General features: G+C 46.4%; 2 protein-coding genes across 19 annotated transcripts in view; one reads left to right on the forward strand and one right to left on the reverse strand.

Annotated features, from left to right (window-relative positions):
* The window catches only part of LOC129844796 (peripheral plasma membrane protein CASK-like), a 41,851-nt gene that overhangs the window by 15,597 nt on the left and 1,177 nt on the right, over positions 1-25,077 (reverse strand). For 13 of the 18 annotated variants that reach the window (XM_055912934.1, XM_055912930.1, XM_055912927.1 and 10 more), the window contains exons 2-7: positions 13,506-13,618; positions 6,955-7,060; positions 6,672-6,755; positions 6,009-6,081; positions 401-503; positions 130-308 (exon numbers count right to left, since the gene is read on the reverse strand). In XM_055912934.1, the coding sequence (XP_055768909.1) occupies positions 130-308; positions 401-503; positions 6,009-6,081; positions 6,672-6,755; positions 6,955-7,060; positions 13,506-13,618 (658 nt within the window). The remainder of the gene's footprint in view (positions 1-129; positions 309-400; positions 504-6,008; positions 6,082-6,671; positions 6,756-6,954; positions 7,061-13,505; positions 13,619-25,077) is intronic. The other 5 variants (XM_055912936.1, XM_055912928.1, XM_055912944.1 and 2 more) reach the window with 1 other exon arrangement.
* LOC129844798 (probable G-protein coupled receptor 34) lies at positions 713-5,164 on the forward strand. Its single transcript, XM_055912947.1, has 2 exons — positions 713-1,753; positions 2,142-5,164. The coding sequence occupies exon 2, from the start codon at positions 2,186-2,188 to the stop codon at positions 3,413-3,415; it is 1,230 nt and encodes a 409-aa protein (XP_055768922.1). The 5' UTR covers positions 713-1,753; positions 2,142-2,185; the 3' UTR covers positions 3,416-5,164.

The following is a 25,077-nucleotide window of genomic DNA, read 5'->3' on the forward strand; positions in this document are numbered from 1 at the left end:
TGCCAGATACCTTTATCACCTTGGGCACAGTACATACCTGGAGCTTTTCTTTGCTTTGTAGTGTGTGTGTGTGTGTAGTGTGTGTGTGTGTGTGTGTGTGTTAGAGGGCAGTTTTGGAAAATCAACTACTACCTTATATTTCCCCTTAATGATAGCCTCAAACAGGCGTTCCTTGGTACCGTAAAAGGGCAGGCAGCCAGACAGCAGGATGAACAGGATGACTCCACAGCCCCACACGTCTACAGGCTTACCATATGGCTCTCTCTTCACCACCTCTGGGGCCATGAAGTGGGGCGTGCCTACTCGACCTGGGGAGAAATGGGGGGTTAGAGTGTGGGTTTACACACAGATACGAGAGAGAGAATGACAAATACACAGTCCCAGAGTGAATATAGAGTACCTCCTGCCACCAGGCCTGATTCTCCTAGTTGTATGGCCACTCCAAACCCCCCCAGCTTGACAGGAGCTGAGTTCTCCTTAGAGGCCAGCAGGACACAGTGAGGCTACAATACAGAGACAGAGACAGAGACAGAGAGAGACGGAGAGACAGAGAGAGACGGAGAGACAGAGAGACAGAGAGAGAGAGAGACAGAGAGAGAGAGAGACAGAGAGACAGAGAGACAGAGAGACAGAGAGACAGAGAGACAGAGAGACAGAGAGAGAGAGAGAGAGAGAGAGAGGATTGGGTTCAAGCTTCATCAAAAAGTGCTCCATTTTGTACCATCCTATTGTAGTAAAACCTTGGGAGTGATGGACCTAAAAGGTTCCTAGACGGGACAAAGGCAGAGGGCCACCTGCTTTACTGCAGAAACACTCCCACTGATAGCGAAGAGGAGAGAAGAAAGGAGGACGCCCACACTGGACAGATAGAGAGAACACCAGAGAAAGGAGGAAGAGAGGAGACAGGAGAACATAGAGAGAAGAAGAGGTGGAGGATGAGGAGCAGAGCGCAGCGCTGGAGTACGTGACAGTCAGGGTGTGTGGTCTCACAGCGCTGGTTTCCTGCCCTACTCTGCACTTCACACTCGAGGGGGAGGATGGGGTCTGTGGTCTGAGGGTTCTGACGGCTGCTAACAGCTGACAAGGGAGTGGTTGGGGGAGGCGTGAGAGAAGAACATCTCGAGGCACAGAGAGAGCGGACCAGCGTGAGGAAGAGAGAGGAGGAAAGAGCGAGAGAGTGAGAGAAGAACATCTCGAGGCACAGAGAGAGCGGACCAGCGTGAGGAAGAGAGAGGAGGAAAGAGCGAGAGAGTGAGAGAAGAACATCTCGAGGCACAGAGAGAGCGGACCAGCGTGAGGAAGAGAGAGGAGGAAAGAGCGAGAGAGTGAGAGAAGAACATCTCGAGGCACAGAGAGAGCGGAACCAGCGTGAGGAAGAGAGAGGAGGAAAGAGCGAGAGAGTGAGAGAAGAACATCTCGAGGCACAGAGAGAGCGGAACCAGCGTGAGGAAGAGAGAGGAGGAAAGAGCGAGAGAGTGAGAGAAGAACATCTCGAGGCACAGAGAGAGCGGACCAGCGTGAGGAAGAGAGAGGAGGAAAGATCGAGAGAGTAACACTCATACTTTTGAGCAAAAGAGACAAAGAAAGAGAAAGGTGTGTAGGAGAGTAACCAGAGAACAGTATCCCACTGAACCTGACAACCAAGGCACAGCAGGACCAGGGCTGTTAAAGGACACGTAACAACACACACATTCTGGACAGTGGACAGTCAAACTCCAGCTGCAGAGTCTCTGACATGGAGGGAATCTGGATGGTGAGTGAGATCCTGTCTTAATAAAAACATCAGTGAACCTGTGTGTGTGAATCTGTCAAAACCACAAGGCATCTTTACTAGGTGGTGAATCCAAAATAGGTCATAGGTACAATAAAATAATTGCATTTAAAAGTAGTGGTAGATTTTTCATGACTTCATCCCTGCTACATGGGAGATACTTGAAATACAACATTGTAAACAGGAAGTGGTGACATTTAAAAACAGATGAGTTCTTTAAGTGCTTGTACAGTGTTTTTTTCAATGCAAACCGCCAAAGTCCTTTCCTGTTAACAGCCCACTCTTCTTTTATGCATTGACATCTCTCTGTTTTTCATCCTTATCAATAACAAAAACCTCCCTCTCTCTACCCCCCCCCCCCCCCCCACAGCACTGAAGATCTGCCGGTCCTAAAGACACCCCAGCTTCAACACAATGACCACTCTTCCCTCCTCCCCCCTTTCCACCTCCTCTCCCAACACCTCTTTACCCCTGTCCTCCTCTTCCTTCCCCCTCTCCAATGCCACCTATCCCCTCTTTACCTCCTCCTCCCCAAACCAGACCCTATGTAATCTAGATGACGGTGCCCTGCGCCTCCCCCTTGTCTTCTTCTACTCCCTCTTCTTCCTCCTGGGTCTGGTGGGTAATCTCCTGGCCCTGTGGGTCTTCGTCTTCCTCCACTCCAGGAGGAACTCTGTCCGGGTGTTCCTCATCAACGTGGCCATAGCTGACCTGGTGCTCCTGGCCTGCCTCCCCTTCAGAGTCCTCTACCATGCTAATGGCAACCGCTGGGTCCTCGGCCCCCTGCTCTGTAAAGTGGTGGGCAACCTCTTCTACATGAACATGTATATCAGTATCACTCTGCTGGGGTTCATTAGTCTGGATAGGTATGTGAAGCTGAAGGGGCGGGGCGGAGCGGGGAGGGGCCTGGCCAGGAGGCTGAGAGGCGGGGGATGGAGCTGGGTGGCGTGCGGGGCGCTCTGGGGGCTGTCCCTGGCGGCGGCCGTGCCCATGATCGCCATGTCGGAGGGAAACGAGGAACCTGGGAAGTGTTTCCAGTATAAGCAGCGATGTGGGGCGAAGGGGAAGGCTTACTTCAACATGGCTCTGGTGCTGCTGTTCTGGGGGGTGTTCTGCCTGCTGGTGGTCTCCTATGGGAAGATAGCCATGCGCCTCCTCAAGGTGTCCAGGGATAAACCTGACCTCCCCAACGCCCACCGCTATGGTAGCGCCGCCAGGAAGTCCTTCTTCGTGCTCTTCCTGTTCACCGTCTGCTTCGGACCCTACCACGCCTTCCGCCCATTCTACGTCCTCTCCCAGCTCAGCCAATCCCCATCCTGCGATTACTTGCGCCTGGTGGACAGGACCAATGAGGTCATGTTGTTGTTCTCTGCCTTCAACGCCGTCCTGGACCCTGTGATGTACTTCCTGTTGTCGGGCTCGGTGCGTAAGGCCGCCGTGAAAGCCCTCGGACAGAGCCTCGGCAACCGGCTCCACTTCCTTAACGACGGGACCTCCAACAGCTCGGTATCAGAGTTCAGACGGACCTCTCTGTCCGTCACCTCCCCCAACACCGTCATTAACCCCTCCCACAAGCCCAGGACCAGCCTCTGTCTGATTAGCCCCACCCTCCGCCCTGGTGCAGCCGTAGTGGCAAAGCAGTGACTTTACAGACTTCATTGTTTTACTTCATGGACTTAACCTCTATTTACATTATAATGTATACCATGTACTCAACAACTCATGTGACAAGGGCCAACGTCTTCAACTAGACTCAGTTTCCAAGAATGGAACTGACCAGATGTCCTGAATCAAAGTGATATACACTACCGTTCAAAAGTTCAGGGTCACTTAGAAATGTCCAACGCAAAACCCCAGTCTCCCCAGTCTCAACGCAAAACCCCAGTCTCCCCAGTCTCAACGCAAAACCCCAGTCTCAACGCAAAACCCCAGTCTTAACCCAAAACCCCAGTCTCAACCCAAAACCCCAGTCTCAACGCAAAACCCCAGTCTCAACGCAAAACCCCAGTCTCAACGCAAAACCCCAGTCTCAACTCAAAACCCCAGTCTCAGCGCAAAACCCCAGTCTCAGCGCAAAACCCCAGTCTCAACGCAAAACCCCAGTCTCAGCGCAAAACCCCAGTCTCAGCGCAAAACCCCAGTCTCAGCGCAAAACCCCAGTCTCAGCGCAAAACCCCAGTCTCAGCGCAAAACCCCAGTCTCAACGCAAAACCCCAGTCTCAACGCAAAACCCCAGTCTCAACGCAAAACCCCAGTCTCAACGCAAAACACCAGTCTCAACGCAAAACACCAGTCTCAACGCAAAACACCAGTCTCAACGCAAAACCCCAGTCTCAGCGCAAAACCCCAGTCTCAACGCAAAACACCAGTCTCAACGCAAAACACCAGTCTCAACGCAAAACCCCAGTCTCAACTCAAAACCCCAGTCTCAACGCAAAACCCCAGTCTCAACGCAAAACCCCAGTCTCAACTCAAAACCCCAGTCTCAACGCAAAACCCCAGTCTCAACTCAAAACCCCAGTCTCAACGCAAAACCCCAGTCTCAACGCAAAACACCAGTCTCAACTCAAAACCCCAGTCTCAACCCAAAACCCCAGTCTCAACGCAAAACCCCAGTCTCAACCCAAAACACCAGTCTCAACGCAAAACACCAGTCTGAACTAGATAGAGGAACTCTGGACAGAGGAACTCTGTCTAGAAGGCCAGCATCCCGGAGTCGCCTCTTCACTGTGAGGTTGAGACTGGTGTTTTGCGGGTACTATTTAATGAAGCTGCCAGTTGAGGACTTGTGAGGCGTCTGTTTCTCAAACTAGACACTAATGTACTTGTCCTCTTGCTCAATTGTGTAACCCTTGCAAAAGGGTTTTCTAAATGATCAATTAGACTTTTAAAATGATAAACTTGGATTAGCTAACACAACGTGTCATCAAATCAAATCAATATTTATTGGTCACATACACATGGCTAGCAGATGTTAATGTGAGTGTACCGAAATGCTTGTACTTCTAGTTCCGACCGTGCAGTAATATCTAACATCTACATGTGAGAAGAATAATGTAGGGTAGGTAAACATTATATAAAGTGGAACACAGGAGTGATGGTTGCTGATAATGGGACTCTGTACGCCTATGTAGATATTCCATTTTTTTATTTGTCCATTTACAACATTAACAATGTCTGCACTGTATTTCTGATCAATTTTATGTTATTTTAATGGACTTCTTTTTTGCTTTTCTTTCAAAAACAAGGACATTTCTAAGGGACCCCGAACTTTTGAATGGTAGTGTACATGCCTGTGTCTGTCTGTTAACTAATATTGTCAATAGTATGTGACACAATCATATCTGATATAACACTGTACAAAGCAAATAAATATATATATAATTAAGCTCACATGTATATATGTAAGTCGCTCTGGATAAGAGCGTCTGCTAAATGACTTAAATGTAAATGTAATGTCACCTTGGTGTGAAAACTGAATGGCTGATAAGTGTCACACACTTATCAGTGTTTCCCTCTACTGATGGTATTAGGTACTACCACTACAGCAGTCTACTACACACCAGCACCATGACACGCACACACACAGGCACCATGACACACACACACACACACACACACCATGACAGACAGACAGAGACACACACACTTCTTACAACCCAAATCACAAGTATTCAAACAGACAAGTACACGCACAACAACAAACAAAAACACATCTTTCATGAAACACTACATACACTCAACACAGGGGGAAGGTGTAACTTTGCGTAAACACACAGACTGACTTACTGACATTGGTATTAACACACACGCAAAAGCTCCCCTTATCCCCTCTGGGAGTCACCAAATGTGTCTGTTTGTGGGCAGGGCTCGCCCCATCTGGTCTGGCATTGTGGCATACTGTATGTTAGAGAGGTAATCCTATAGTAATCACTGAAGCTGTGCTGTCTGGCCTGTCAAACAGGGGTTCAGCTGGGTTTCCCCTTACACTAAACACTAATCCAGCCCCAGCTTAACTCACCTTCATTACTAGTTAGTCTACTACTACTACAACCCAATGGGCTAAGCTGATGGGTCAGTTATCGTTGGGTTAGTCGATATACACTCAATACGAGGGGACAGACGGTGGATCACCAATGGTTACTTCATTCTGTTTGAAATCAATAGATGCCATTGACAACAGTGCTGTTTCGATAAGGGGTAAGTGGGACTGGAGATCTGGGGTAGGGGAGCTTACCTTCACGTCACGGTGAATCACGTTGTTGTCATGGCAATACCGCAGCGCCTCCAAGATCTGTCTCATGTAGTGACTAAAAGACAAGAATGAAGAAAAAAAGGGGGAGAGAGAGAATGAAGAGGGAGAGAGAATGAAGAGAAAGGGGGAGAGAGAGAATGGAGAGAGAAAGAATGAAGAGGGAGAGAGAGAGAATGAAGAGGAAGAGAGAGAGAATGAAGAGGAAGGGGGAGAATGAAGAGGAGGGGGGAGAGGGAGAATGAAGAGGAAGGGGGAGAATGAAGAGGAGGGGGGAGAGGGAGAATGAAGAGAAAGGGGGAGAGTGAGAGAATGAAGAGAAATTGGGAGAGAGAGAGAATGAACAGAAAGGGGGAGAGTGAGGGAATTAGCAACGCCACTACTTCTTAGAGAGCTCCATCTAAAAGCACTTCATTACAGGCATGTAGAGTCCCCAAGGTTCTCATCGTCCTACCACTGAATACAAGGCCCCTTACTTCAAATGAGGCCTTCGTTGAAAATGTCAATGTGACATGCATGTAACTGGCTACGGCTTCAATGTAGACAAAGTCCTCATCAGCCCGCGTCACAATTTCAAAACACAAGTCCGCTCCGTCCATACTAGAGAGGCAGAGAGGAAATAAGGGAACCTAAGAGTCAAGTTTTTACCTGGCTACAGCTTCACTGTAGACGAAACCAGCATCGGCCCGCTTCACAGTCTCAAAACACAGGTCAGCTGTATCCATACTATGTCAGAGAGGTAGAAATCACATAAAACAAAACTTTATTGAATTTGAATTACACCGTTAGTACAGAAAGTCAACAGGGAGGGACCATTCTAGAATATCAAGTAAAATCTAGAACAGAAATTCTAGAATTTAGTCCATTCTAGAATAGAAAGTCAATAGGTGACCATTCAAGAAACAAAATGGCCGAAACACAACCAACTTACAACTCAAAGACCATGTAGAGCATGCCATCGGAGCTGTAGGTTTCTAGTAGCTCTACGATGTGAGGGTGCTTCAGCATGTGACAGATACTGGCCTCTCTCTTCAGATCTGTGGAGGAAACAGGAGAGATAAGAGATGGAAACCATTTTTTCAGTATTGAGATGCATCCGTTTGTCCTCGTTTCCCCTTTTCAACACACTCCCCCTCATCTTGCCCCATAGCTTATAGGTGTGTCCCCTCCCTCTCTTTCTCCTGACCTCTCCACCGCGCTGACCCAGTTGGCAGACTCCAGGCGGAGCGCAGGAGGGAGTTAAGAGAAGAGGAAACACCTCCGGCGCATGTTACTGTTTTCATTCCCTCTCTTCCCCAACCACATAAACATCAAAGGAGATGAACATGGAGGGGTGCACGTGTGCAGGCAGGGAGAGGCTTGACTGCAGCGCGGGAAGCACACACAGACACAAGGAAGCAGCAAAGAGCGAAGAACACAGTACACACACACACCCCGAAGAGGAGCAAAATAGTTGAAAAAGCGTTGGGAGGGAAAGTGAAGCTGTGGGAGCTCATGTGGTACTAGAGGCGTCGTCTGGAGTTGGACCCAGTCAGACACACTGCTCTGTTGTTCTCCTCTGTTCTGCAGCTCATATCACCCAATACAGACCTCATTTACACACTCCCCTCCAGTCTACTAGTCTGCAGAGACTACAAACGTGTGTGCGGTGTTGTGACGGGCCTAACTCATGACGTAAGACCCAGAGACAGAGTCCTTATTCTCTCACTATCTCTGTGTTGAGCCTCTCTCTCTGCATTCCTCGATCTCCGTCTCTCCCTCTCTCTGTCTCTCTCTCTCATTCACAGAAGACCAAGAGTACGAGTCAGAGAGAGGAAAACAGAACAGATGATGATACATGGTAGTAACTGAGGGGGGGTATAGTCTAACAGTATGGATTTAGTGGATAGCGCAGCAGGATAGATGTGCTCTCTATACGGACTCATCATTGTTCAATGAAGCCCAGTCAGCTTGCTAACTCAAAATGTCACTGCTCACAATTAACACGACTGGTTTCTGTGAGTTTCTGTAAAACTACAGCGGGAGGGGAGGGAGAGGTTTGTTTCATCGGGGGTCCATATGTCTTTTCTGCCAGCGCTGTGGGGTTTTAAATGAAAGTGACATTTACGAGTTCCATCCAGCCCAACTCTACAGCTAGAAATCAACCTCTCAGCATTCAAACACACTGGAGGTCCTCTCCCTCTCTCTTCTTCTCCCTCTCTGTTGCTCTACTTCTAACTCTCTATTTCTCCCTCTCTCTTCTTCTCCCTCTCTGTTGCTCTACTTCTAACTCTCTCTTTCTCCCCCTCTCTTCTTCTCACTCTCTGATTAGCAGGTATTCTTTCCCTCTATCAGTTTACTAGGTTCTTCCAGACTCTATATCAGTTTACTAGGCTCTTCCAGACCCTATTTCAGTTTACTAGGTTCTTCCAGACCCTCTATCAGTTTACTAGGCTCTTCCAGACCCTCTATCAGTTTACTAGGCTCTTCCAGACCCTCTATCAGTTTATAGGCTCTTCCAGACTATATCAGTTTACTAGGCTCTTCCAGACTATATCAGTTTACTAGGTTTTTTCAGACTATATCCGTTTACTAGGCTCTTTCAGACCCTATTTCAGTTTCCTAGGCTCTTCCAGACTATATCAGTTTACTAGGCTCTTCCAGACTATATCAGTTTACTAGGTTCTTCCAGACCCTCTATCAGTTTACTAGGCTCTTCCAGACACTATATCAGTTTACTAGGCTCTTCCAGACTATATCAGTTTACTAGGCTCTTCCAGACTATATCAGTTTACTAGGTTCTTCCAGACCCTCTATCAGTTTACTAGGTTCTTCCAGACCCTCTATCAGTTTACTAGGCTCTTCCAGAGCCTATTTCAGTTTACTAGGTTCTTCCAGACCCTCTATCAGTTTACTAGGCTCTTCCAGTCTATATCAGTTTACTAGGTTCTTCCAGACCCTCTATCAGTTTACTAGGCTCTTCCAGACACTATATCAGTTTACTAGGCTCTTCCAGACCCTATATCAGTTTACTAGGCTCTTCCAAACCCTCTATCAGTTTACTAGGTTCTTCCAGACCCTCTATCAGTTTACTAGGTTCTTCCAGACTATATCAGTTTACTAGGCTCTTCCAGACCCTCTATCAGTTTACTAGGCTCTTCCAGACTATATCAGTTTACTAGGCTCTTCCAGACTATATCAGTTTACTAGGCTCTTCCAGACTATATCAGTTTACTAGGCTCTTCCAGACTATATCAGTTTACTAGGTTCTTCCAGACCCTCTATCAGTTTACTAGGCTCTTCCAGACACTATATCAGTTTACTAGGCTCTTCCAGACCCTCTATCAGTTTACTAGGCTCTTCCAGACTATATCAGTTTACTAGGTTCTTCCAGACCCTCTATCAGTTTACTAGGCTCTTCCAGACACTATATCAGTTTACTAGGCTCTTCCAGACCCTATATCAGTTTACTAGGCTCTTCCAGACTATATCAGTTTACTAGGCTCTTCCAGACCCTATATCAGTTTACTAGGCTCTTCCAAACCCTCTATCAGTTTACTAGGTTCTTCCAGACCCTCTATCAGTTTACTAGGCTCTTCCAGACTATATCAGTTTACTAGGCTCTTCCAGACCCTCTATCAGTTTACTAGGCTCTTCCAGACTATATCAGTTTACTAGGCTCTTCCAGACTATATCAGTTTACTAGGCTCTTCCAGACTATATCAGTTTACTAGGCTCTTCCAGACTATATCAGTTTACTAGGTTCTTCCAGACCCTCTATCAGTTTACTAGGCTCTTCCAGACTATATCAGTTTACTAGGCTCTTCCAGACTATATCAGTTTACTAGGCTCTTCCAGACTATATCAGTTTACTAGGCTCTTCCAGACTATATCAGTTTACTAGGCTCTTCCAGACTATATCAGTTTACTAGGTTCTTCCAGACCCTCTATCAGTTTACTAGGCTCTTCCAGACACTATATCAGTTTACTAGGCTCTTCCAGACCCTCTATCAGTTTACTAGGCTCTTCCAGACTATATCAGTTTACTAGGTTCTTCCAGACCCTCTATCAGTTTACTAGGCTCTTCCAGACACTATATCAGTTTACTAGGCTCTTCCAAACCCTAATTCAGTTTACTAGGTTCTTCCAGACCCTCTATCAGTTTACTAGGTTCTTCCAGACTATATCAGTTTACTAGGCTCTTCCAGACTATATCAGTTTACTAGGCTCTTCCAGACTATATCAGTTTACTAGGCTCTTCCAGACTATATCAGTTTACTAGGCTCTTCCAGACTATATCAGTTTACTAGGTTCTTCCAGACCCTCTATCAGTTTACTAGGCTCTTCCAGACACTATATCAGTTTACTAGGCTCTTCCAGACCCTCTATCAGTTTACTAGGCTCTTCCAGACTATATCAGTTTACTAGGTTCTTCCAGACCCTCTATCAGTTTACTAGGCTCTTCCAGACTATATCAGTTTACTAGGCTCTTCCAGACCCTATATCAGTTTACTAGGCTCTTCCAAACCCTAATTCAGTTTACTAGGTTCTTCCAGACCCTCTATCAGTTTACTAGGTTCTTCCAGACTATATCAGTTTACTAGGCTCTTCCAGACCCTCTATCAGTTTACTAGGCTCTTCCAGACTATATCAGTTTACTAGGCTCTTCCAGACTATTTCAGTTTACTAGGTTCTTCCAGACCCTCTATCGGTTTACTAGGCTCTTCCAGACTATATCAGTTTACTAGGCTCTTCCAGACTATATCAGTTTACTAGGCTCTTCCAGAGCCTATTTCAGTTTACTAGGTTCTTCCAAACCCTCTATCAGTTTACTAGGTTCTTCCAGACCCTCTATCAGTTTACTAGGTTCTTCCAGACCCTCTATCAGTTTACTAGGCTCTTCCAGACCCTCTATCAGTTTACTAGGCTCTTCCAGACTATATCAGTTTACTAGGTTTTTTCAGACTATATCCGTTTACTAGGTTCTTTCAGACCCTATTTCAGTTTACTAGGCTCTTCCAGACTATATCAGTTTACTAGGCTCTTCCAGACTATATCAGTTTACTAGGTTCTTCCAGACCCTCTATCAGTTTACTAGGCTCTTCCAGACCCTATTTCAGTTTACTAGGTTCTTCCAGACCCTATTTCAGTTTACTAGGTTCTTCCAGACCCACTATCAGTTTACTAGGCTCTTCCAGACACTATATCAGTTTACTAGGCTCTTCCAGACCCTATATCAGTTTACTAGGCTCTTCCAGACTATATCAGTTTACTAGGCTCTTCCAGACCCTATATCAGTTTACTAGGCTCTTCCAAACCCTAATTCAGTTTACTAGGTTCTTCCAGACCCTCTATCAGTTTACTAGGTTCTTCCAGACTATATCAGTTTACTAGGCTCTTCCAGACCCTCTATCAGTTTACTAGGCTCTTCCAGACTATATCAGTTTACTAGGCTCTTCCAGACTATATCAGTTTACTAGGTTCTTCCAGACTATATCAGTTTACTAGGTTCTTCCAGACCCTCTATCAGTTTACTAGGCTCTTCCAGACCCTCTATCAGTTTACTAGGCTCTTCCAGACCCTCTATCAGTTTACTAGGCTCTTCCAGTCTATATTAGTTTACTAGGTTCTTCCAGACCTCTATCAGTTTACTAGGCTCTTCCAGACCCTATATCAGTTTACTAGGCTCTTCCAGACTATATCAGTTTACTAGGCTCTTCCAGACCCTATATCAGTTTACTAGGCTCTTCCAAACCCTAATTCAGTTTACTAGGTTCTTCCAGACCCTCTATCAGTTTACTAGGTTCTTCCAGACTATATCAGTTTACTAGGCTCTTCCAGACCCTCTATCAGTTTACTAGGCTCTTCCAGACTATATCAGTTTACTAGGCTCTTCCAGACTATATCAGTTTACTAGGTTCTTCCAGACCCTCTATCAGTTTACTAGGCTCTTCCAGACACTATATCAGTTTACTAGGCTCTTCCAGACCCTCTATCAGTTTACTAGGCTCTTCCAGACTATATCAGTTTACTAGGTTCTTCCAGACCCTATATCAGTTTACTAGGCTCTTCCAAACCCTAATTCAGTTTACTAGGTTCTTCCAGACCCTCTATCAGTTTACTAGGTTCTTCCAGACTATATCAGTTTACTAGGCTCTTCCAGACCCTCTATCAGTTTACTAGGCTCTTCCAGACTATATCAGTTTACTAGGCTCTTCCAGACTATTTCAGTTTACTAGGTTCTTCCAGACCCTCTATCAGTTTACTAGGCTCTTCCAGACTATATCAGTTTACTAGGCTCTTCCAGACTATATCAGTTTACTAGGCTCTTCCAGAGCCTATTTCAGTTTACTAGGTTCTTCCAGACCCTCTATCAGTTTACTAGGTTCTTCCAGACCCTCTATCAGTTTACTAGGTTCTTCCAGACCCTCTATCAGTTTACTAGGCTCTTCCAGACCCTCTATCAGTTTACTAGGCTCTTCCAGACTATATCAGTTTACTAGGTTTTTTCAGACTATATCCGTTTACTAGGTTCTTTCAGACCCTATTTCAGTTTACTAGGCTCTTCCAGACTATATCAGTTTACTAGGCTCTTCCAGACTATATCAGTTTACTAGGTTCTTCCAGACCCTCTATCAGTTTACTAGGCTCTTCCAGACCCTATTTCAGTTTACTAGGTTCTTCCAGACCCTATTTCAGTTTACTAGGTTCTTCCAGACCCTCTATCAGTTTACTAGGTTCTTCCAGACCCTCTATCAGTTTACTAGGTTCTTCCAGACCCTCTATCTGTTTACTAGGTTCTTCCAGACCCTCTATCAGTTTACTAGGTTCTTCCAGACCCTCTATCAGTTTACTAGGTTCTTCCAGACCCTATATCAGTTTACTAGGTTCTTCCAGACCCTATATCAGTTTACTAGGCTCTTCCAGAGCCAGACTCTATATCAGTTTACTAGGTTCTTCCAGACCCTATATCAGTTTACTAGGCTCTTCCAGAGCCAGACTCTATATCAGTTTACTAGGTTCTTCCAGACCCTCTATCAGTTTACTAGGTTCTTCCAGACCCTCTATCAGTTTACTAGGTTCTTCCAGACCCTATATCAGTTTACTAGGCTCTTCCAGAGCCAGACTCTATATCAGTTTACTCAACAATCGCTCTTTATTACGCTATCAATATTTTCACACACAATTCTGTCTTTCCATTTCCTTATGATCCTGTCCTTGGCTCCTGGGCCCAGCTCTGACCAGAGCATCACAGATGGTACACCATGAACGCCAAAACCCAGGGCACTGCCACCACAGTGTGATACACACACACACACACACACACACACACACACACACACACACACACACACACACACACACACACACACACACACACACACACACACACACACACACACACAGAACAGCATGACACGGCAGGAAACTGCATGGAAATTTAGTATGCATCAGCGCTTTACCCACACACACACACAGTGCACGAGTGTGACTCTTCCTTACCCTCTGTGCTGAGGCCAGGGCTGGAGGTGAAACTGGCCACATCTACGATCTTCACTGCAAACTGCTGCCCTGTGTCCCTGTTGATACAGCGCCTCACCACACTGAAGGGACCCCTGGAAGACAGAAACCATAGTGGGTTAGTCATGTTTTTCTCACACACACACACACACCAGATCTACACCAGTGCCTGGGGAATAGGGGGAAGGGGTCGATTTAGAATTCATCCTTGGATATATCTGGCACCTTTACATTCTCTCTCTTCGTCCCCGTAGGCCTTCAGTAATCACAGTGCAGTAACAGTAACCCAACAGCCATGAACAGTAGGTCGTGGCAGTGGGCACAGCCCTGGATATGATGGAGCCTAATGCTGGAGATGTAGCAGCTAGCGACGTAGCCTAGCCTCCTCTCCTCTGCCTGGGGAATCACAGAGCAGTGGTGAGCACAGCTGTGAAGACGAAAATACAAGCCCCATTACAGAGGCCTCGAGGCAGGGAGAAATAGCATTCCTGACAGGGGCCTTGGACCAGGGTGGTGGGTTAGGGTTGAGGATATGATAAGGCAGGGAAGTGTACTGGGCAAGGTTGTAAATCCCAAAGGGACTGTGGGGCACACACACACACACACACACACACACACACACACACACACACACACACACACACACACACACACACACACACACACACACACACACACACACACACACACACACACACACACACACACACACACACACACACACACACACACACACACACACACACACACATACACACACAGGAAAAACAGTAGTAGAGGAAATAAACCTAGACCAAACACACACATTTACACACTTGTGCACACACACACACCCTCACAATCAAGTCCCCACTGTACACAGTGCTCAGCTGTTCCACTCAGTATAATCTTAAAGGCTGTGGCACTGATGCTGACAGAGACGCGTGACTGAAAGGCATCTGTCAGCACACACACACAGAAATAGAGCCATCACTAAACAGCAATGCATAAAACTCAGTGGCAGGGATTTCAACTCCATCAAAACAGAGTTAAGGCTAATTCATAAAAGTATCCAATAGAATTGGCCTACTATTCGAAATCCTATAAATACTAACCAATAGGTAGGGGGTTACAGCCACCATGTGTGGGCCTCTCCTACTATAATGATTAACCCGGCTATCTGCCTCTGGGTGGGGGGGAAGAGTGGAGGCTCTGTGAAGACTGACCCATATGCTAAAGAAAATATCCCCCAGACATTACTCGATCTGTGAAAACAGTGCGAGACTCCCTAAACCCCCGACTCCGGTGGGGTTGAAAGTAGAGGTCGACCGATTAATCGGAATGGCTGATTAATTAGGGTCGATTTCAAGTTTTCATAACAATCGGAAAACGGTAATTTTGGACGCCGATTTTGACGTTTTTTTTTTTTTTACACCTTTATTTAACTTGGCAAGTCAGTTAAGAACACATTTGTATTTTCAATGACGGCCTAGGAACAGTGGGTTAACTGCCTCGTTCAGGGGCAGAACGACAGATTTTTATCTTGTCAGCTCAGCGATTCAATCTTGCAACCTTACGGTTAACTGGTCCAACGCTCTAACCACCTGCCTCACGAGGAGCCCGCCTGTTACGCAAATGCAGTAAGAAGCCAAGGTAAGTTGCTAGCTAGCCTTAAACTTATCTTATAAAAAACAATCAATCAATCATAATCACTAGTTAACTACACATGGTTGATGATATTACTAGTTTATCTAGCGTGTCCTGCATTGCATATAATCGATGCAGTGCGCATTTGCGAAAAAGGACTGTCGTTGCTCCAACATGTACCTAACCATAAACATCAATGCCTTTCTTAAAATCAATACACAGGGGCCTCCCGGGTGGCGCAGTGGTCTAGGGCACTGCATCGCAGTGCTAACTGCGCCACCAGAGTCTCTGGGTTTGCGCCCAGGCTCTGTCGCAGCCGGCCGCGACCGGGAGGTCCGTGGGGCGACGCACAATTGGCATAGCGTCGTCCGGGTTAGGGAGGGTTTGGCCGGTAGGGATATCCTTGTCTCATCGCGCTCCAGCGACTCCTGTGGCGGGCCGGGCGCAGTGCGCGCTAACCAAGGGGGCCAGGTACACGGTGTTTCCTCCGACACATTGGTGCGGCTGGCTTCCGGGTTGGAGGCGCGCTGTGTTAAGAAGCAGTGCGGCTTGGTTGGGTTGTGCTTCGGAGGACGCATGGCTTTCGACCTTCGTCTCTCCCGAGAATTATTTTTTTAAACGGACGATTAATCGGTATCGGCTTTTTTTGGTACTCCAATAATCGGTATCGGTATCGGCGTTGAAAAATCAGAATCGGTCGACCTCTAGTTGAAAGACAGCCCTGGCTGACAGACGTAAATCTCCTTAAGACAAAGGCGCAAGCCGAAAAACAACCACTGGTTCACCTCCACCTTAGCTCCAGCCTAACGTGTAACACTGGTTCTATTCCCCCCTAGCTCATCCCTACGGTTTAACACTGGTTCCATTCCCCCTTAGCACCTCCCTACGGTGTAACACTGGTTCCCTTCCCCCCTAGCTCCTTCCTACGGTGTAACACTGGTTCCCTTCCCCCCTAGCTCCTTCTAAGGTGTAACACTGGTTCCATTCCCCGCTAGCTCCTCCCTAAGGTGTAACACTGGTTCCCTTCCACCCTAAGCCCTCCTATGGTGTAACACTGGCTCCCTTCCACCCTAAGCCCTCCTATGGTGTAACACTGGCTCCCTTCCACCCTAAGCCCTCCTATGGTGTAACACTGGCTCCCTTCCACCCTAAGCCCTCCTATGGTGTAACACTGGCTCCCTTCCACCCTAAGCCCTCCTATGGTGTAACACTGGCTCCCTTCCACCCTAAGCCCTCCTATGGTGTAACACTGGCTCCCTTCCACCCTAAGCCCTCCTATGGTGTAACACTGGCTCCCTTCCACCCTAAGCCCTCCTATGGTGTAACACTGGCTCCCTTCCACCCTAAGCCCTCCTATGGTGTAACACTGGCTCCCTTCCACCCTAAGCCCTCCTATGGTGTAACACTGGCTCCCTTCCACCCTAAGCCCTCCTATGGTGTAACACTGGCTCCCTTCCACCCTAAGCCCTCCTATGGTGTAACACTGGCTCCCTTCCACCCTAAGCCCTCCTATGGTGTAACACTGGCTCCCTTCCACCCTAAGCCCTCCTATGGTGTAACACTGGCTCCCTTCCACCCTAAGCTTAGGTTGTAAGAAATGAGGTGTGGGCTACACCTAGCCTTCATATGGGTTTTGATTTCATTCTACCATAGAGTTAACACCTAGGTCTGCAAATACTGAAGTGGTATGGAATGGAGGCCAGGGGATGGGTGTAGTATTGGACTGGACTAGTATTGCCCAGCCTAAATGTCAATAAAACTCCCATTATCTCCATGACACTGTGACGAGCCAAAAGCCAGGTGAACTCAGTTGGGTTTGAGGTCAATTTCATCTTAAATAAGATCAAGAATTCAAATATCCTCACAGAAGATGATAGACTAGCTGCCCAATTTGAATTTGTGAATCGAATTGCAATTAATTTCCTTAGTTGTCAAATGTAGACTGAGTGAGTTCAAATGGAATTGACCCCGCCAAACCCCCCACCCCTGGAAGGCGCCAAGGCAAGCGATCACACGCAGGAGTGTCATTCCACGGGGAAGGACTGTGAGAAAAGAGCGAGAGGGTAGGCACGCTTTGATGATATAGGCACAGCTGTGCTCGCAACATGGGCCCCCTCCCACGTTCAGCAATGCCCTGCAGTGTTAGTATTACCCGTTAGCACCTGACCACCTTCTCACATTACCTCGGATGGGAACTAGAATGCCATTAGAGAGAAACGAGAGAGAATGGGAGAGATAGAAGGAACTGAGGTAGCCTAGTAGCCGAAGAAAGCCAAGAGTCGAGACAGGTCGTGAGTAGGAACGTTTAAACGAAATCCTTAACGTTAATAAAAATCCCTGAATGGAATAACAATATGTTTATTACCCACAAAATTATTATTATTATTATTATTATTTATTTATTTTTAATTTTTATCCCATTTTCTCCCCAATTTTCGTGGTATCCAATCGCTAGTAATTACTACCTTGTCTCATCGCTACAACTCCCGTACGGGCTCGGGAGAGACGAAGGTCGAAAGCCATGCGTCCTCCGAAGCACAACCCAACCAGCCGTACTGCTTCTTAACACAGCCAGCCTCCAACCCGGAAGCCAGCCGCACCAATGTGTCGGAGGAAACACCGTGTACCTGGCCCCCTTGGTTGGCGCGCACTGTGCCCGGCCCGCCACAGGAGTCGCTGGAGCGCGATGAGACAAGGATATCCCTACCGGCCAAACCCTCCCTACCCCGGACGACGCTATGCCAATTGTGCGTCGCCCCACGGACCTCCCGGTCGCGGCCGGCTGCGACAGAGCCTGGGCGCGAACCCAGAGACTCTGGTGGCGCAGTTAGCACTGCGATGCAGTGCCCTAGACCACTGCGCCACCCGGGAGGCCCCTACCCACAAAATTATAATAGTTTTGCAGCTGGCTCGCCTACTCTTTCTCTTCGCTAATGATGCGACTTCTCTCTTCGGTCTGTTGCATGTAGAATATCCTAGCATATTCATTGAGGATAGGCCCTGCTTTACAAGAAATCGCAAAATATAGCATTCTATTGCGAGATACTGCTTTTGATTGCCGATAGATAGGCCTAGAAGACGGTTCTGACTCCGTCTGCCTGGTGGCTGACCTGCCTATACAGTGCCCCCTCCCATCTCTCTCCGTCCCTCGCTAGCTCGCTATGAAAGATGCAAGTGTTTGTTCTCACAAGTACGGCAACTAATCAGTCTTGTTTTCTTTCTACTAAATGTCTCGGTAAATGTCACGGTATTTAACAAACTTTAAAGTACTTTATTTAGGAGTGATCTGTTCGCAGGCAGTAGGTAGGCAGGCAGGCAGCTCGATATTATTTGATTGACAGTTCTGGTGGCCTAGTGATGGATGTTAGCCCCCATTCAGAAGCATAGATCCTTTACAAATACAATTCCCGTTCAGTAGCGCTTCGAAACCATCTCCAGAGAAGGTTTCGTGTCGGTATTTAAAAAGCTGTAGTGTACCCTTACATACAAACATGCCGTAGCCGAGGCGCTTTCAATGGTATATGACTGTGGTAGATTTAATGTCATTGCCCGGCACTAGCGGTCATAATTGGGACCGTTATTATACATTGTGAAATGTGTATGATTTTTCCCCTTGTCGTTTTAACGGAAACACGATTTAAAGAACTGATGTTTAAATGGCAGTTTAACCCTTAAGCACAATTGTCAATTTGTCACACCCCTAGTGAGTGGTAAGGGAACTTTCCATTGAGGTAGGCTAAGAATGTGACTCATACTTAGTCTTTTCGTGTTGAGTCCGATTACAGTCCAATGATGGTGTTAGAAACAACGAGGCGGAGTTCATTTAACTCGTCCCCGGATGCCAAAACTGTGTACACACTAATAGCACCGAAAAGCTTCTAAAAATGCCAAGTGTCTGTTGAGGTAGGAAAGTGGAAGAAAACACACAGCCCTAAATATTTGCTTGGTTTAATTTACTGGTTACTTGAAGAGAACAACCTTTTGAATATTTATAGAGGGCAATTAGGATTCCTCCTGCTGTACCGGAGTGCATCTGAAATTCACAGGCCAAAATACCTCCAGGACATTAAGCCAGTCTCGGAGCAGAGATTTCCACTTCTCTCCCAGACTCCACAAGGGTAGGGGGCCTGAGGAGGAACTTGGGACCCCCAAACACTCATGTAGTCAGAGCTGAACTACCAATTAGATGCACCCAACCATCATGTTTCTTTAACCTACACCATCCCTTTCAGAATCCGATTGTGTTATGTAAGAGGGGATAGTATGTAGGTAGGAAAGGAGGAGGAACGAAGGAAAGAGGAAAGCAGGTGAAAGTACATAGGGATGTAAAGAGAGAGAGGAAGGAAGGAAGAAATTAGGAGGAAATAAATAAAAATGGGGCACTTTTTGGGAAATTACCAGTCAGACACTGGAGGCCCAGGAGCCCTTAGACAAGCAGAGACCAAATTCAATATCACCTCCGAGTCCCCTGTTCTCAAAGCAGTCAACAAACCCATCTGTAAGAATAAATCAGCCAGGCCAAACTCCCCAGAGTCCACACTCTGTTAGGAGCTGACCACACACTTCCTGAGAAATAGTGAGGACAAGAAACAACGAGAGAAGAAAAAGTTAGATGGAAAGTAGAATTCTGAGAAGCGCCTCGGGAGGTGTGGGCAGACGGAGATTCTTGCCAGCATGCCTAGAGTCAGTTACATCATCTCATCATAATGGCTGAGGTGGAGGCTGGAGGGAGGGAGAACAGATCGTAGACCTGTAGATGAGGGTGTAGGCTAAACTGTCTGAATGACTGGGCCAAAGACACCTGCACAGTATGGGAAAGACGGTGAAGGGTTTGTTATGCTTGTTCAGGGATAGCTTAGCCTTCGTATGTTCTATCAGTAACAAATGAACTGAGTGTTATGGTTGCTCAGAGAACCCATCAGAGGCTATAAAACACACACAAATGGTAGTTAGCTTAACATGTAGCAAGTGTGTGTATTGTATGTAGAGCTACGAATGAATTAAGAAAAACTGCAAACAAATCATTTTTTTAAAATGCTTACATTTAATGAGCTCAATGCGATCCAAAGCATTAAAACGTAGGCTAGGAGGTGATGTTTAATTAGCTGAGCCAACGCGAGTCAGAGTACTGATCACTCCACCAGTTCCCAGCCATTCTGACAATCTTCCAATCCTTCCTGTCTCTAATGAGTACCCCAGAGCCAGAATGAAGAGCCGCGTGTGATTCCAGTTGCACTTGTCTGCATTACTATTCCCATGCAGAGAGAATCATTATGAGCAGAGACGGCTCAAATTACCCACGCCTCGCCCATCCCCTTCAACTGGAGCTTAAATGCCCGGCCTGAGCACGTCACTGTGTTTACTGAAATTTAACACACACAATGGGCTAATAAGTAGGATTGCATAACCTGTTTGCGTGAGCTTTACTTCCCTCAGATAGATAAGGATGCAGTGGAGAGTAAGGCCTTGTGCCATCCTTTGTTAGAATAATGTCTGAATAGGCAATGGGCCTTAGTTCCCTGCTCATTTACAGGGTCATGCCTTGACTACTGTGATTTGTTCAATCTGTTTATGCTGATTGTGCATTTGTTTTTGCCGAAATGATTCAAACTAAATTGGAAGATATAACATTTTAAAAAGGTTCGCTTCCAAAAGCCCCAGTAGGCTTCTACCAATGGTACTGCAGTAGACAAATAGCTTAGCAATAGGTCTGAGTTACTCATAATGTCTAACAATACTCTCAAAAGGGTGTCCCTCCACATCTCCTTTTTACTTTCTTAAAGGAGGAGAGGAGAAAGGAGTGGAGAGCCTGGCACTAGCTGGCTGTCAGCCAACTGTGTATGGATCCGGAGGATTCCTACAGAGCCAGGGGGGAAGAGGGGGAAGGGTTCCATTCTGGTCGATTCAGAATGTTCTAGATAGTGAGACTGAACACCCCATTCAGCTAAGCGTACAGTAAGCTACACCTCAGAGAACAATTAACTTAGTGTAGTAGTCAACTAGCAGGTTGCAGGTCATCCTCAGAGGTTGACCCTACTGGCAATCCTCCCCACCCACCCAGTCATCTCCCTTGACTGCTACACAAGCAGGATCTGAGAGGGGAGTGCAGGCAGGGACTACAATAGAAGTGTCTGTGTTGGTGGGGGATAATTGGTCTGACGTACATGTTTACAAGGGGAAAATATCAAGGGTCAACTGGTGAGTAAAGACAAGAGATGAGCATGTCTGAATGGGAGCGCTCATTCTCATTCTTCAGAATGGATCCCTTTTCCTGCCAGATGCTTTAGACATGCTGTACTGGGGGTTTTCATAGATTAAATGTTGTGAGATACTGAACAGGATCTGGAAACAAGTGCTATGTTTAAGCAATAAGGCCCGAGGAGGTGTGGTATATGGCCAATATACCATGGCTAAGGGCTGTTCTTATGCACGACGCAACGCAGAGGTATATTGGCCATACATCACAAACCCCAGAGGTGACTTATTGCTATTATAAACTGGTTAACAACGTAATTAGAGCAGTAAAACTAAATGTTTTGTCATACCCATGGTATACGGTCTGATATACCACGGCTTTCAGACAATCAGCATTCAGGGCTCGAACCACCCAGTTTCTTAAACGAGATTAGGTAGAAATAACAGAGAGATTAAACGACTCCTCCAGCTCAGGAACTGAGCCGAAACAAAGGCTCAGTCGTCCCAAAGGCCTTCTGCCAACCCCAAACCTCCACACTGTCTGCCAACCTTAGACAAATTATAGCAGAGGTGTTTGGATGTGTGCGTGTAGTAGCCCGAAACTATTCCCTCATCAGCTAACACGAACACCTGCATATGTCGCTGGTTGACATGTCTATTTACACTATACTAGCCGCTGTCGGTAGCATGTCACACCTACTTTGGGAAGTGTCACCACACCATTTCAATCATTCACAGATCTACAGTGTCAGTCAAATGTCTCTCTCGTCAAACAAAATGTCTTGTTATAGCTCACAAACCTCCTCAGAGGGCTACAGGCCACGTGTGAAGTGAGCATTCTATTGACAGTTATTTTTAAGGCTACAGATCTCGTAAAAACACATCTAGACTATATTAGTTACTTATGGAAATGGTGATTCTCAGAGCCATGCATGGAAGCATAGGCAACACTAGAAGCGAAACAGAAAAATGACTGGCTGTAAAATCGCATCCTACTAAGCACAGCTGCCACTTGGCGACAAACATTTGTTGCCGTGTCAACGCCGCTTTAGGCGTCCCTGACAATACAGACCCTTGAGCCGCGTTAACAGCACGTCTTCAGTTCATTGAACACTCCCCATGAACTACCAAGGGAACAAAAACGTCTGAATCAATGTGAACCAAAGGGAGCAAGGGATAGCAGAAGAGGAGCTCTTCTAAGCCTCTGTTCGTTGGTGCCCTAGCTCTTCTTGACAGTGAGTGTGGTTTACAAAAATTGGAGGTCAGCCCTGGAGTCCGCTGGCATTAGTTATATATCCAGCCTCGGGGCAATCCTATTTCGAACCCTCCATTGTCTCCAACGATCTTCCTCAGCATCCCCTCCCTTCATCCTGGGCTGAGGAAAATGATCCCCAGCTTTCTGCAGGAGAGGCTGGCAGAGTTCTCTACCTAAAAGACACTGGCTGGTACTCAGTGCTTATGTCTGACAATCACTTCACTGTCAGAAACTAGGCTGCGTCGCTGGTGGAGAGGATTCATTTGGAATCGTGCTTTTTGTTCGGCTTTCTTTCACAAAGCTGGGACATAAATCAAGTTTATTGGAAAAGATTTGCTTCACCAAACAGAACCTGGTGACGTACTGTGAAATAAATAAGGTAGTGTATCTGTTTTGGTGAAAGACGTCCTTGTGCCCTGACAACTATGAGTGAGAAAGGAAAGATGAAAGGAGGAACAAATGACTTTGGGAAGGGGAAGGTAGGAGGCCATGAAGCCCTTTCTGATCATGGTGATAACATAGTCATGGTGTAGGCTCCTCTGACTAGAGGCCCTCTCTGTGTTACTGCACCAAGGTAGGCCCTGGGCGGCTACTTATTTACCAGCTGTCCCAAGACCAGTATTGTCACCCACCACATGACGTCTAACACCAGGACTGGGTAAAGTAGACCAGATCCTAGATCTGTCACTGAGTGAGGAGTAAACCGAAGCAGAGAGCTCCCCAAACAAAGAGTAGAGCCTGAGGGGCTGAAGAGCAATCAGCATGTGTCTCAGCCTGGACCCTAATGGACCCACGGGTCTCGATTGAGCGTAGAGGGGGAGGGGAGCTAGGCCAGCTCCAAGACTACAGCAGCCTGCCTGCCCGGTCTTCATATGAAGGGGTGTGATCATCAGCCACAACAATAGAAATCCAGGGTAAAGGGGGTATTGGTTGGTGTGGGTGGTAGTTTCAATACATTTAAATCTGGATTTCCAGACTAATCTGTGAAAATGACTTTGTTGTAAGCTATGTGAGGGCAAACGAGGTCTGCACCAAATAGAAGAGGCCCTCTCCAATCAACAACCTTCTTCCTGCACGAATGTGTGTTAGGATTTATGCGCTTTATAAATCAATGTTAATAGTGTGAAATAGATAGAAAACTGAAATGCTTCTAGGCCTATCAATTATCTCAGTGTTGGAACTGGGAATGCTTTAAACATGTGTTCACTTATTCTGGAAATCTGATAACCGGTTTTTACTGAATTGGCCTAAACCCAGAGTTGCCTCTTTAGATTTTAGACTAATTGTCAATCCAGGGTAAAATTAGGTTGCCTCCTAAATCTCTTTGTAAGACAAATCCGGGCTAAATAGATCAGGGATAAACATGATCATTAACTGCGTGTGCAATGCTTAAAAGTCCATCAACAATAGGATTGGCCACCTCTGGTTGGTGGGGATCAATAGACTGGTCTGCAATTGACAGGGCAGGGACAATGACTAGCAGTGCATGGTGATTTCAGAACACCGGTCCAGACATAGAACACAGCAGTATACCCAAAACACTGAATGTGACTATTCTGTTGAACAAGTTCCATCCTCCCCAGGAGCCTATGCTCCTTCTCTTAAAGTAGGATCAAGAAGTAGTGTGTGACGTCATCACAATGACAATCTGCAGCCTGTGTCTTGTCCCAAATGGCCAATGATACTAAATGATTGACTATAATTACCCTGCATCTGAGAGAAGAGTGTAGTGGTGTTGACAGTAGTACTTGTGGAGATCGTTATAGACCTAGTTGTAGTAGCCAAGCACATCTACATTTCAACCCAAAACTATGAATGGCCCAGCTTTTAAATGTATAGCACCTCTGTTCCAAACCACTAATGAGTCACTATGCCTATGTGTAGTAAAATAATATGTTATATTGTCATATACACCAGATAGGTGCCATGAAATGTGTTGTTTTACAGGGTCAGCCATAGTAGTACAACACCCCTGGAGCAAATTAGGGTTAAGTGCCTTGCTCAAGGGCACATTGTCAGATTTCCCACCTTGTCGGCTTGGGTATTCGAAGGAAACAGTGACCTTTCAGTTACTGGCCCAACGCTCTAACCGCTAGGCTACCTGTCGCCCAGTACTGCCTCATCAAAATAATGTCTATCTGACAAAGCTGAATGGATGCACAAAACATGAATGAAAATGATCTAGATATGGACATTTTTTGAATGTGTGTGAGCCAATGAACTTCCGTTTTGATCAGATATATTCTCTCCTGCCATGTTAAATGAAGATATCCTGCCCAGCTCAAACAATGCACTCGGCTCTTGATCTAAACAGGGGCTTCACCATTCATTTTTGGGCCTCACCCAATCAAACTAACAAGTCAGTAGGCCTAACTGGTTTCCCATATATTGAACAGTTTATGCAATCGTGTTACATGCTTATTGAACTAGTTACTGTGTAAGTGATTTTACATAGGCCTGACAATAGATGGGTAGTGT

The sequence above is a fragment of the Salvelinus fontinalis genome, unplaced genomic scaffold (genome assembly GCF_029448725.1).
Source record: "Salvelinus fontinalis isolate EN_2023a unplaced genomic scaffold, ASM2944872v1 scaffold_0231, whole genome shotgun sequence".
Classification (NCBI taxonomy): Eukaryota; Metazoa; Chordata; class Actinopteri; order Salmoniformes; family Salmonidae; genus Salvelinus; species Salvelinus fontinalis.